At 44.0% G+C, this 14,949-nt stretch overlaps 1 protein-coding gene across 1 annotated transcript in view; it reads right to left on the reverse strand.

The window, feature by feature from the left end:
* HOMER2 (homer scaffold protein 2) overlaps nt 1-11,827 on the reverse strand; it is a 108,356-nt gene extending 96,529 nt beyond the window's left edge. The window contains exon 1 of the mRNA XM_074966415.1: nt 11,620-11,827. Within this exon, the coding sequence (XP_074822516.1) occupies nt 11,620-11,732 (113 nt within the window). The 5' untranslated portion in view covers nt 11,733-11,827. The remainder of the gene's footprint in view (nt 1-11,619) is intronic.
* Nucleotides 11,828-14,949: the final 3,122 nt, after the last annotated feature.

Consider the following 14,949-nt stretch of genomic DNA (forward strand, 5'->3'; position numbering starts at 1 on the left):
TTCTCTCACATGCTCTGCCACAAACTCTACCCTCCAACCATAAGAACGGCCATACTAATCAGACCAAAGCTCCATCTAGCCCAGTATCCTGTCTTCTGACAGTGGCCGATGCTTCAGAGGAAATGATCACAACAATTATCGAGTGATCTATCCCCTGCTGCCCACATGCTGGCAGTCAGATATGAGGAACACCCAGAGCATGGGGTTGCACCCCATAGCATCTCTTGGCTAATAGCCATTGATGGATCTCTCCTCCATGAACTTATCTAGTTCTTTTTTGAACCCCATAGTTTTGGCCTTCACAACATCCCAGGCAATGAGTTCAGCAGGCTGACTGTGCGTTGTGTGAAGTACTTCCTTTGGTTTGTTTTAAACCTGCTGCCTATTAATTTCATTGGGTGACCCCTGATTCTTGTATTATGTGAAAGAGTAAAACAACACTTCCTTATTCACTCTCTCCACAGCATTCATGATTTTATAGACCACTATCATATGCCCCCTGAGTGGTGTCTTGTCCAAGCTGAAAAGTCCTCGTCTTTTTCATCTCTCCTCATAAGGAAGCTGTTCCATACCCCTAATCATTTTTGTTGCCCTTTTCTGTAACTTTTCCATTTATATCTTTTTACAACCTATTCACTCTCACACACAGGATTCCATCCAACACTATTAAAGGACAACAAGGAAAGAAGAAGAAGGTGGCTGCCCATGCCACTTCCCTCCATTCTGCTGGCATTCTTTAATCAGTTAAAGAACAATTTAGGAGAAAGATGTAAGGGCATATTGCTAGCAGAGGGCAAAAAGGCAGATCACTTCACAGTGTCCTTAAACGTCATCACATAATGGAAAAAAAACAGGACCAAATTGTACCCTCTTACAGACGTACCATCAAGACTGGGAAAGATGTCAAAAACTAGATGAGCGTTGCCTGATGGAGTTTCCAACTAGTTATCCTCTGAAGTGGGAGGGGGCTTTTGAGGAGCAGGAAAAGGGCAAGAGGTACCATATCCCAACCTCACAAAACCAGGGGATCTTCGGGGAACCAGAATTTACATTAAGTCCCATTGATGGTAGACCCATGTAGAGATGGGGAAATAACTGATTTTTTGGTTGTCTGGCCATTTCAGAAAATAATAGTTTCAGGTTGACCCAAAACAAAACAAAATTCAAAATATATGGTGATTAAGAGTCAAAAAAATTGTTTGGGGTTGAAAAAAACATTTCATTTAGATTGAGAATTTTTTATACTTAACATTTTAATGAAATTGAAGGAAATTTAAAATGAAAAGTTTTTTCAAATCAAAATCAAATGGTTTCATTTCAAAAATGTAGAAACAGAACATTTTGATTTTTTCAGAGCATTTTTGAAAAGTATTTTTTCCTGGACAAAACAATTTGGTGAAATTGATACAAAGTCATAAAATGTTTTGGTTGACCCAAATCTGCACATTTTGCACACAAAAAATTGGTTGAAAAATTTCACCCAACTCTAGACATCAACCCTCTTACTCCTCTGACCTCCTCAGCCATGGCAGTATGGCTCTCTCCACTGGCCAGACACCCTAGACTCTCTCTCCCAGATGGGTGCAGGCATGGAACCCACATTAATACAGCTTCAAGCAGCATTACTTAGGCACAGATATCTGCTTGAATATCAGTGGACTTTGGAGAGGAGCATACTGTGAAGAATAGCTCCCTCCTGAATAAACGCAACCTGGCTTCCATTCACCTCCATAGCCCCACTGATCTCAGTCCACAAAGAGTTTCAACAGAGGGACTGCCACAAGGTTCCAGAGGTGGGGGAAGAAAGAAGAATTGGCACTTTTCCTTCCTGCTTCACCCCTACGCAAAATCCAACCCCTCAGTCCGCAGAAGTGGGTATAACAAGTAGTTCCATATTAACTAAACTACATTAATTCACACAATAATATAATTCACCATTTATTTTGTATGTTCATTTTTTGCATTTAATTTGTATGGTGTTTCCTTGTGGTGTGTTTTAATATTTGGATGGTTAATTTTCATTTTGATACAAATGCTTTATTAAAAAGGGCTTTAAAATTATGTTTCATTGCAATAGGTGTTTAGACTAGTTGAATTTTAATCCAACAAATATGAACAACATCTTCAATGGCAAAGAATCGATGTACAACTCTAATCCAAACTGGGTATTTGCCATTTCCCTACTAATGAGCAACATTTTGTAATTGAGGGATATGAAAAATTAAAGGGAACTGCAAGTGTATTGTGGAAATTAAAATGGTAAAAAGAGTCTTAGCTACATTTTCCCCTTTCTGTAATCTAATTCCTTTTAAAATCATTTTAATAAATAAAACTGCCATTTTTACAATAGCATGTTAGCTTTTGTTGCTAAAAAAATTGAGGTCAAATTGAAACAGGTATTCTTTGTTAGATTAGCAGATATAGCTCAGAAATCTGAGCAACCGATGAGCTAGCCGTTTTCTTTGTTTGTTAGTTCTTTGCTGAGGTGTGAAGAGACATAACTCAGGATGTATGTTTAGATTTAAAAAAAAAAAGTCTTGGAAATTGGAAGTCTGATATACAGCGTTTTGGGAATAGTTAACATTTATTGGCCAGACTATTGAGATAATAGTACCACAGCTGTAGGATTGCAAGGGTGGGGAGTTAGCCCTGGGGAAAAAAGAACTATTTTTCTTCAAGGTAAGCAACATTAGCGCCAGATCCAAAGCCCATGGAAATCAACAAGACTTGACTTTGCATTGACTTTGGAGTCAAGCTCTCTTTGTTTAGGAGACATTTTATACAAGAGCAGCATTCTCATGACTAGCTGAATATATATTTTTAGTAATTTTGTAAAATTTGAAAAAAGTATTGCAGTATAGTAAGCTGAACTGCATCATCACATGCTTCTTTAGAGCTCTCATTTCACAGGAGATTTACGCGAATGAGCTGAATAACTAGTTTTACACAGTTCAGGTAGCTGTCAGTTTTCATACTTCTGTACTGTTACTCAGTGCCAAACCCAGGGACAGTACATATTAATAATGGCCAACCACACAAAAACTATTTTAAGTGCTATGAGCCAAATTCTTCCCACACTTTACACTTGAGGAACTAGGGGTGGAGGATCCAGGTGGCGAGATGGGGCTAGTACCCTCGCAATCAAAAAATTGGGGGAGCAGACAATGTGTGTTTCAACCACCACCACCCCCATGTTTTTTGCCCTCACACTACCTCACAGAGGTGAGAGTGGGACCCAGAGGAAGGGCTGGAGCAGCCATGGTGGCAGCGCACAAGATCAGGATGGCAGGAAACAACACCTCTGCTCTACCCACCTTCCAGCCACCCTGGCAAGACACTGGATCAGGGAGGGGCAGGAGCATGTGCACCGGCTGCCAGGGTGGGGGACAAGGCTCTGGCACCTGATCAAGTCTCAGTAGCTCCCTTCATTCCCCTTCCTACCCATCCCTCCTCCATTCACATCAAGCTTCCACCTGCTGTGTGGAGCCTCCATACAATCCTGACTAGGTCCCATGTAAATTTATCAAAACCTGCCATGTTACTGGATGTAGCTGGAACAACTAGTGCCTGAAGCACTTAAAGTTTGTTCTTGAACCACAGACAGAACTGAAAAGTATTCTCAAACCAGACTGTCTACAACCCTGATAAACAGCAAGGCAATTCTTTTCACTTTTATATTGGAAAAATGTACGTCTCAAAGCACTTTACAAAAATGGATAAGCATTAATATGTCCAGTATCAGGGGGTAGCCGTGCTAGTCTGTATCCACAAAAAAACAACAAGGAGTCCGGTGGCACCTTAAAGGCTAAGATTTATTTGGGCATAAGCTTCCGTGGGTAAAAAACCATTTCTTCAGATCCATGGAGTGAAAATTACAGATGCAGGCATTATATAATGACACATGAAGCAAAGGGAGTTACCTCACAAGTAGAGAACCAGTCCCTATTCAAGCCCAAAATTTGCTGGACTGGGAGTGGCTGGCTCATTACAAAAGCAGCTTTGCCTCTCCTGGAATTGACACCTCCTCATCTATTATTGGGAGTGGACTACATCCACCCTGATCGAATTGGCCCTGTCAACACTGGTTCACCACTTGTGAGGTAACTCCCTTTGCTTCATGTGTCATTATACAATGCCTGCATCTGTAATTTTCACTCCATGCGTCTGAAGAAGTGGGGTTTTACCCACGAAAGCTTATGCCCAAATAAATCTGTTAGTCTTTAAGGTGCCACCGGACTCCTTGTCATTAATATGTCCATTTTCCAGATGGAGAAACTGAGAAACAGAGCTGTTAAATGATTTGCTCAAGGTCACTCAATATGCCAGTGACAGAATTGGGAATAAAATCAAAGTATCTTCACTCGCAAGCCTGTGTTTATTTCACTAGACCTGCATTTCCTAAATTGTGGGTTGTGGCCCCCTAGGGTTTCACAAGACCATCTTGCTTTTACCCACAAAACCCCCTGTCCTGCGTGAAGTAACTACTGTCCCACAGAGCTGAGTAAGCTCGGCTCCCAGCTCCAGGCATTAGAACCTAGCCCCAGGTGCATGGAGTCGCAGAGCCACTCAGGTTTGGGCTGGCCCTTCTGATGCGGGGGGCACGGCAAAGGGAAATGAGCAGGCCAGATCCGAGTGGCCAGAGGCCAGGTTGCAATGCCCAGAGCAGGGAGCTGAGCCCAGCCAGCCCTTCAGGACAAGAGCCACAGGAGCACCACTGAGGGTGAACGCAAAGTGGGCTCAGTCTGCAATTCCCCCACTCCCCTGGGCCTCCCAGAACTTGGAACTTTCATTCCACCCAGGCCCAATGGGCATTGCAGCATGAAAAAGTTTGGGAACCACTGCTAAAGCAGCTGTGGCATAGTGCATTATTTGTAACATGGTTCAATCCTGTCTACACTACAAAAGTGAACTGAAGTGTATCTGTGAGAGGCCCTACTAAGGTATAACTATATCCAAGACAGTGGGTTTTGATAATATAGATGGAATCTTCAGCCCACAAACACTATGAAAACATAGAATTGGGGGCTTGATTCACCTCTTACTTATACCGATATAAGCCTGAAGTAACTTCACTGGCGTAAACTGAGTTGCATTGGTGTAAGAATGGGTGGAGAATCAGGCACACTGGTGAAGTCACCTTGTATTTACGTAGGCTTGTGGAAGAATAAACTCAGTCTTCGCTCTTAGGTTGGTTGCAACATGTCAGAGGCAGTTTATTCTCAAGCAATTGCAAAAGGGGGAGAGTGCACAATGGCAGGTCTCCCAAAAGATAAACAATTAAGACTAGCATTTATACCTTTTGTCACATCCAGTAATGATCAACAACTGCATTTTGTTTATACATATTCCTTCCTGATATCTTACTTTTCTCAGCAGTTCTTGCTATAGTCTGCGTTCCATTCTTATCTAACACAAGGTCAAAGCAACCTCTCTTACAGTTCTTTTCCACTCACCCAGGCCCTGCCTGGAAGTCTCACGTTATTAGCCTGACTCTTGCTCTTCCTAGAAGAATAAGATGTCTGCGCTTTTTTCCACTTCCACACTCCCCCGTGTTGTGCTTCCAGCACAACTATCAATCTTAAACCTCCATTTTCATTAAACCTTGTATTGCAGACTCTGCATCAGATGCTTCAACCTCATGGGTTTTGATTGGATGCAATGACAATGCATGGTTAGTATGGACATGAAAACTGTTATTATTACGTCTTTTACAACAACAACATAATCCTAAACTAAACAACAATAAAAGCAGTAATATTCCCTTGGTAATAATATGATGGGGTTGTTATACAGTTTTAGTCACAAAGCACAGTACATCATACTTAGTACATAAATAAAGAATTATACACTGGCAGGAACCAAAAAAAAAGCCAATGTTATGTGGTAACTAGGGTAAGCCAATGTGTGGCTTAGGGCAGACCTACGTGAGTTGAGGGGTTGTGGTGACGCCCTCAGATTAGAACACAGGTGTATTCAGTCCGGACGGAGGGGTTGTGGTGATGTCCTCAGGTTAAAAAAAACAAACCAAAAACAAAACAAAAAACTGATGCATTGTGGTATGAAGGAACAGAGGCCTTGGGTGTGAGAGAAAGTGAATGAGGGTCATAGGAAGACACCCAGAGCTTTCTGCGAAGCCCACAAGCTCATGACTGGAGATGTCTCTAATGCAAGCCCTGTGACTGCACCCAGTGGACCGGTAAAAGGTCCTGACCAAGGAAGGCTGACTGCATGGCATGACCAGCAAGGGGCCTGTCTGAGTCTAGGGTTGTGTGACCCTATCCTTTTCCTGTCCTCGGACAGTTCATGTCCGTTTCCTTGACATCTTTCCTCCCTCTCTCCTCCCCGCCTGAAGGCAGGTTATGAGCCACTGACTGGTCTGACCATCTCACCGAAAGCAATCGGAGTAAGTGGTGTTGTTCTCTCTGAGACAAGCCGACACTCTTTGCAAAAGGGGGTGTAGGAAGGTCGTGGACATCCTTGATAAACCTTTCCTGTGTGAGTGACCCGAGTGGAAAATAGGAGGTGGTGTGATAATTTTAGCTTCATGAGCCGCTACCTCAGTGGACAGGGCACTCCTGTGTGATTGGAAAATGGGTGGGGGTCAGTTTAAGACTGTTCCTGCGCCACTGAATGGCACACCTGGTTATTATATGTATGTGTATTATAGTTCTAGGATTTGTAGGGATTTAGAAAATTGGAATTTTTACACACGTGATGATCCATCTAAATAATTCCCACTAGAAGGTACCTTCGATTTAGATAAAATCATACACCTCAGAGAAAGCCATAAAGAGACTTCATGAGTCTCGAGTGTGGAGTCTGAAGGACTCCCAGGCAAAATTAAAACTCAAATGCAGGATTTAAAACGAAATGTAAAGCATCTGGATGCCTCCCCACCCAAACTATTTTGTTAACCCCTTCGACTTCTTTATATTCCCAATAAGTTAAGGCTGAAGTCAAGGAGGGAATGGAATGGGTTAATTTGAAAAGTTAGCTTGGCCTAGAGATAAGGAGAAAGCTGCTTTGCATTCAAGGTCAAGAATCGACACAGACCATGCCAAGCACAAAAACACTGCTTTCAGCCCCAGCTGGCTGTGAAGAAAATACAGACAGAGGTAAAACAAAGGCAAATAAGTTGCAGGACTGAGACTACATTTGCGAAGGTTGGCCACCTGGTGAGACCCAACAGTCTGCCTTTGCAACCCTGGAGCCGGTGTGGTTTGGGGATGCTGAAGAAGCCACAGGCAGCCGGCCTGGACTGAAATACCTCCCAAGAGCGGAAGCAAGTTGGAAATTTTTACAGCGTATCTCTGGACAGTCTGTGCACAGAATAACCTCCCGTCCGTCTCTCTTTGTCTCTCCTACCCCCGGGCCTGGCAAGCCCAGGAAGCATGTTTGTGAGTATAAAAGGGGTCAGGGTTTAACATTAACATTTTTTCTTCCCTTGAGTGATGAGGGAGCATTCCCAATATTCTTTGCTGTTATTTCATTAATTAATGCTTTAAATTCAGTCACATGGTGTGTTCTCTTCATCTCCGCCCTACAATCCTGTGGTCTTAGCCTGATCAACTAAGGCACAGGCAGATTGGTAATGAAAATCTGTCACAGTTTTAGTGGAAAATTGAGGAGTGGGAGAACCCTGCAGAGTGCACACCATCTATCTATTCTGCCCTTGATATTTCACATTTGCTTTGTTTGGCACAGTTGGTATTACATGTTAAGAATTGCATGATTAAAGGTGAGCCCCACTCTCAGCCACAGTAGGTCTGAGAACCGGAGAGGGGTTTAGCATTCTTCTCTCCACCCCAGTCGGTGGTGATAAGAGTGCAAATGGGTGTACTCCTGGTTGTAGAAGTCCAGGATGATGGAGGGGAGGACTCGGGGAGTCTCGCTCCATGCATATAATCCTTGGTGCATACGACCTTAGCCGTAGCATGCCTGGGGTACAAATAGGAGTTGGGGATAAGGAAAGAGATGTGTATCTGACAGCTAGAATTGAGCAATTAAAAGCATAGATTATGAACCAGCCAGCAACTCAAACCTACACCCAGGACAAGTTGCAAACCTTGAGACAGGACTTCCAGGCAGAAAAAGCGGAACACACCCACCTGGAAGTACTGACTAAGCAAGTACCAGTCCTTCAGAGACTTGTCAAAATTTAACCATTTGTGCTCAGCATACGCTGTAACATTGTAAGAAGAGTGATCACTTTACATAAGCTATTACCAGCAGGAGAGTGGGGTGGGGGGAGAGAAAACCTTTTGTAGTGATAAACACCCATTTTTTCATGATTTGTGTGTATAAAAACCATGTTCTGTATTTTCCACAGTATGCATCCGATGAAGTGAGCTGTAGCTCACGAAAGCTTATGCTCAAATAAATTGGGTAGTCTCTAAGGTGCCACAAGTACTCCTTTTCTTTTTGCGAATACAGACTAACACGGCTGTTACTCTGAAACCTGTAACAGCAGTGTGTCTGCCATAAGAGGAAACTGAATAGTTAAAACGCCAATTGGCCGTGTGTTCTGTCCAGGTGACAAGCCTCACGGGGTAGGACTCGGGTAGCCCTAGTGAGTGAGAATGTTTAAAAGAAGAGACTAGGAGGGGTGGGGGCTAGTTGAGAAGTCCACCCTCCTTGCTAATGGGTAGTGGGACAAGTTGGTGCCCATGGAAAGAACCGTTCAGCAAGAAAAAAAAAAGGATCAGGCCCAGGCAGGCAACAGATAGAGAGATTTGGAAACTCTGAGGGCATGGTGGAAACAGGAAAGAGAGGGTTTAAGTGCAGCCATTTTAATTTGTTAGAAACAGAGCAACTGTTATGCTAAGTCTTAGCCTAATAGCGTGGGACCTGTAGAAGCAGGGCTCAAGTCAGAAGCAGGTGGGAAAACAGCAGCGCAGAGTCAGTGTGACCTTGCCTTGAGATAACAATGTTTTGAGAAGTGAAAGAGAGAAAATGCTGGATTAGACAGGATATAATATAAACAAAACGTGCATGTTTTCAATTAATGCATGCCACAAAAGAGTATAAATGCTTGTGTGATATTGCTTGTATTTTGGAGAAACTGAGACAGCTCTCTGTCAGCTGTATTCTTCCCTTGCAATTACTCGAATAAAGTTGTCTCTGATTTTGTTGCCTCCAACCTAAGAGTGAAGACTGTTTTCTTCCACAGGCTTGCCTAAAGCAAAATAGCCTAGGTAATATCATAAATACACAAGAAGTACAAATAGGACTCTGCAAGTGGATCAGTGGACTTCAAATCCTTTGGAACTTGTAAAGAATAGATTTCTGTGGAATAGGACTTCCATGTTTCCAGGTCAGACTGTTTTTTTAAAAAGATGTTTTTCTAATTTCTATTCAAGCTCTCATCCCAGAATAGCTAAAAATATTCTGCTAGTTAGTTAACAAGGATGACACTGAAAATATTGTTTGGCCACCCAATTGAGATGAATGGGGCAGTTCTTCAGACCCATTTTTCTGTCCATCTGTGATGTCTCATTGCATCAGTTCATATTCTGAAACTTACTTTTATAAATTTGAAAGGCAAGATGCTATCTTGTTTTTAAATGAATGCTTATTTAATGAAGAAACTGATGAGCCCATCAGAGATGTTCTGGTGTGGCATGCTGGTCAATATCCACTTATATTACCCCATACCTATTTCCTCCTCCCACCTTCTTTCCGAAAGTTCTCTACATCAAAATTAGGCACATTCATTGCATTTTTAAATTGTTCATGTTTATATAATTTACCTTTAGCATAACTGTTGCAAATTATGCCACTTCAGTGATACTGTAATAAATTCTGTAGTGGGAGCTTGCATAGTTACAAAATGGCATAAGTAAACTGAGAAATTAAAGAACGATCCCTCACCACATGGGGGTGAGAAGAGGAAAGATGTAAGAGAACATACAGTAAACATAGCAAATTAAATGATGTGTGGGTTTTGGAATCCCCCCAGCATACCACCTTCCAGGCTTGTTAAGAAGATTTCAAGTCTATCCATAGTTCACACTGAAAATATATGCTTTTTTGAAAAAAAAAAAATTCTTGTTTTCTAAGGTTTTAGTTTACAAATTCCTTAAACCACGGTATTTACCTTCTCCCCTCTTGTTCAAATTACAAGATATGAAAAAAAAAAGTACTATTAGTTTCTCTGAACTAGCAAACTGAATTGTCCAGTGGGACACGTTCTCAGACCAAAATCTTGTACATTTAAACAGAGAAAACTTTCAGAAACAAATTATCTAAATATAACAAACAATAACGTTTGGATAAGTTTATTGCGTGTTTTCGGTGACTCAGTGCTCTGACTGAATTACAACACAGAGTCACTGAAAAGAAATCCTCTGCTTTTAAGTGAGTTTATACACATGAACAGATTACTCATTTCAAGATTGGAATCTTTCACATTGTATCTGAGGCACTTGTTCAGTCATTTTAGCCATTTAAATCAAACCTCCGTGTTTATCTGCTACAAGGACATTTCTGCACACTTCAAGTTTTATTCTACAGCTAACAGCAAAGCTTATTATCTTCACATTTTAAAAAACGTTGCCCCCTTTCTTACATTTATGAATATTTTTGGTTATCCATATTATTTGTACAAGATCCTATTTTGCCACTACAGCATGAAAATCAATTAACTACATTTAAAAACATTAAACTGAATAATAATACTTTGCACATCTGAGGATCTCAAAGCACTTCATGAACGTGTTTTACTGAACCAAAATGCTTTTTTTTTTAAGAAATAGTCTTAAAACGTAACAAACAAAAGAACAGAGAAAGACTCGTATCCTGGGAGCAACAGGGCAACAACCACACTGCACATACATTTTAATTAGGAACTCTCATACGAAGGCCTCGAGAACCTTAACCAATGTAACTAACAAGACAGGAACCAAAAAGAAACCACGACTCAAGCCAAGTCCTCAGACTAGTGTAAACGCCCCCGGACCAGGTTAAATCCACCAGCCATCCAACGGCCGGAAATTAATCTTTGCTGCGCTACTTCAGCCACAACCACCAAACCCCGAAGCCAGAGCGCACAAAGTACTCGGGACCTGCTCGCGCTCCACCCAGCCCCACTCAGTCTCCCACTGCTGGGCTCCTCCGCTCGCTCTGGCGTTTGCCGAGCTGCGCCTTTCCCCGCTCGTTCAGCTGGCACCCGAGTCCCGTCCGAGCCGGGCAAGCTCCCCTAGCCCTCGCTCCACGCTCCTCTCCAGCCCCGCGGGTGCAAACGGCACTGTCCGTGGCAGAGCCGGGCTCCATCCCTGGCGAGCCCCCTCCAGCTGCCCAGTGCCGTGGAGTGACTCAGCCCCCCAGCTGGAGAGGAGCTCGGAACAGCGCTGCCCCCGGGTTAGCCGGGCAGGGTGGCGGCTCGGAGCCAGGCGCAGGAGCCCCGGATACAAACTGCCCGAGGCAGTACAGCGCCCCGCGGGACCCGGGAGCGGGGTCTGGCCGCGCCCCGGGCTGCAAGTTCAACACGCCCCCTCCCCGCCGAGCCTCAAGCGGCTCGCTAGAGACCCGCCGGCGAAGCGGCGGCACCTGGGGAGAGCCAGACCTGAGCTCCCGGGGCGGGAGGGAAGGCAGCGGCCGTGGGCTCCCGGGGACACTCACCCCATGTCTCGGTACTTGTCCCCAGCGGCGCCCGCAGCCTGCAGCCCCGCCGGGCCCCCGGGGTTCTCGCCTCTGTCCCCGGCGGGCGCGGGGCGAGTCCCAACTTCGCACATGCGGCCGCCGGCTGCTAGCGCGCTCAGCTCCTGCGCATCCCGGGCCGGCCCCGGCGGCAGCAGCAGCGACTCTCCCGAGAGCCGGGCGGGCGGCGGTGGCGGCTTCTCCCTGTGCCCGCTCGGCGGCGGCAGCCGTCCTGCTCCTCCTCCTCCTCCTCCGCCTCCCCTTACATAACCTCCTCTCCCAGCGGCGGGGGCAGCGACCAGCCTCCCGCAGACCCCGCGCCGGGCAGGAGGCGGGAGCTGGGGGGTTCTCCCGGGAGCTCCCTCGCACCGCGGAGCCAGGGAAGGCGGCAGCGAGTCCCCACCTGCTTCGCGCAGCCGCCTCCCACTGGCAGGGCCACACGCTGCTGCCCATGCTGCCCGCGCTCCCCCGGCAGCGGCTGGGCACGGCGCCTTCCCCGGGACTCGGCCGGACTCCCTCTCCCCTCAGGCGCCCCCTGCCGCCAAACGTGCCCCTCCCCTGAGTCCTCACCCTGCCCGCTTAGTGCCTGGCGGACGTGGTCTTGGACCAAAGGAAACGAGGGCAAATCGACTCCAGAGCCGAGCTTTGTGGGGGGAGCCCAGGCGGAGATCCGCCTAGGCCCACCCGTGGCCCCAGCACCCCAAAACTCTGGGAGAGATCCACTCTGCAGCCCCACACGCCAGCTCCACCATATGAGCCAACCCCGATCTCTGACCCCAGGCTTTGGAGCCTCCGCCAATGCCACCTGCTCACACACACACACACTCGGATCCGTGCACCCCAAGGTTTGGGAACGGTCCCCTCTGGTTCTGAACGTTGTGGCCTTTCCACGAGCTGTACCAACAGACACACCAAACTCCTGCAACCAAACACCACAGATTTTGGGGAAATTTGAGCTCCATCTCTAAGCACGCAGGTTGGTCTCTAAATTCAGGGAATGTGGTTTGAGCTGTGAAGACTATTCTCACAGATGGGGAAGCTAAAGTACATATAGGCTAAGTGCTTATTAATTAGTCAGTGAGTGACAAGAGCTGATACCATGGTCCAAACTGATCCTTCATGATCCTTCATCCAATTGCACTTATTTCCACTTGGCTCCAGGTTTCTGGAGTCCCACTAACAGTGTTGACTCCCAGTCTTTCCGAGTTTTGCACAGCTCTAGCTGTGTCAATCCCTTCCTCTCTATATTTGTCCGTTCAGAGTGCTACTGTTGTGAGTTTGACTGTCATTTCATAATATAGTCTGATGAAATTGTGCCAAACTGTCATCAAGATGCAAAATCACAATATGATGATCTTTTGCAGGCCCTGAAACAGTTTTGGGATGGCTTGTGAGACACACAATCACCTTGTTAAAATCAAGACAGTCCCAAAAATACACAACCCTGCTTGAATTACCATTTACTAATTATATTATGCTAGATACTTTAATTATCTGTGTCTGTCTTTCTGTGACCATAATGTGACTTCTGTTCTCCAGTACTTGCCTCCCCATCACCACATAAACACACTACTATGAATTCCATAAATATATGTTCACTTTGCAAATGTAAGTTTGCAAATATGTTCTGTAGCTAATTTTCTCTGTTTATCCCACTTCCATTTTTTGTCACTGTGTTCCACACATACATTGTTGTTATGCTGAGGAAACAATGTGACAATTGGGTTTTAACTTCCCCTCTCATTCAAAATTACAATTGATTGGACAACTTAGATATACACTGTTGTCAAGAATGACTACCTTCAACATTTTATTACTGAACATTAATTTATATTTTTTTAAAAAAACCTAAAACCTAAAGATTGGAGCTGTGGATAAATTATTTAAATTTACTTGGTTTGGTACTCTGTATGATAGCTGTATTGTAAATGCCGATCTGGCATTAACTAGAAACCAAGCAAAGAAGAAAAATTTAGCCAATGACATAAGGAACAATGTCTCAACTGTACAAAACAAGGCTGACATTCCATCTAGGGGTACTAGTGATATCATAAACCACTCAAGTGAAACTTGAGTCATTTATTAATGTCATTAAAACCCTGTGATGGAATTACAGTCGTATAAGCCTCTTTCTAAGACGTTTCCAGCATTCAAAAAAATGGAAAAGGACATTTTTAAAAAATTTAAGAGCAAATTTTAAAAATGTCATGAAGATAAGCAGCTGTATCATTCTAAACTTCAGGATGGCTGTACTCCAAAGGATTTTCTCACTGTCATGAGATTTGTTATAATGACAGCCAAATGTACTACTGTAGATTTTAAATTGTGTTTTACCAGTTTGCAAGGGCCAGATACTAAACTTGCTTGAAGGAGATTTAACAGGAAAGCCATACACCTCTTTATTTGACAGCTAAAGCCTAAAAACGTCCTATCTCCTTTTCTGCACTCTCTCTTTTTCTCTTCATTCCCAATCTCAGATTAAAAGAAACCCTCTAGTTCCTCCTGGGTAATCAAGAAGACAGTATTAGACTTTTTAAATTCATCTTGGTATTCAGCTTTCACCACAGTTCAAGGTTAGGTTTGAGATTCTTGTCTCACAATTTATTTTTTAAACCTTCAACTCATATCCCTCCTGCCCTGAACAATCCTGCAGATGATAGAAGCAATGCAGTCATACACCCTCCCTATTCAAAGAGTTTGTTTCAGTGAACAGTTACACTTTATGGGCTACTGATATAAGTGGCTTAATGGGAACTTTTACAGATTTCCAATGGAATTCAGATTTATTAAAGTAGAGTAACGCTTTACGTGTTTCACTATTAAAAGGAAACTGGAATTGCATTTGTCTTAATGTAAAATTATCACCTTTTCTAACCTGTCATCTAATACAATATAAGGTGTGAAGCTGGTACTACTGCACTACAGTAAAAAATGTTAAGGCCACACAAGCAAATTTAGCAAAGGGATGGGTGTGACAATATAACTGACTGGTGAGTGTGTGTTACAGGTGCCAATCTGTAGAGAATTCCTGGTGTTAGCCAAAAGGGCAGCCACTGCCAGGCCCTCTCAGAGGTCCAGAGAGGCTTGGGCCATTTCCAGCTTTTGAGGCCCCAGCCATAATAAAAATAAAAATGACTACACATGAAAACAAAATAAGGCACCAAAAAAAGAGTGAGTCATAATTTGAATATTTTTTATTTAAAAAATGCTTTTCTAGCCTTTTTCTGTGCAAATGCACTAATTATTGAGGAAAAATCTAGTTTTCGTGCAATATCACAGTTGATATTAAGCATTGCGAGCCCATTCAAATGC

The sequence above is a fragment of the Natator depressus genome, chromosome 10 (genome assembly GCF_965152275.1).
Source record: "Natator depressus isolate rNatDep1 chromosome 10, rNatDep2.hap1, whole genome shotgun sequence".
In the NCBI taxonomy this organism is placed as follows: domain Eukaryota; kingdom Metazoa; phylum Chordata; order Testudines; family Cheloniidae; genus Natator; species Natator depressus.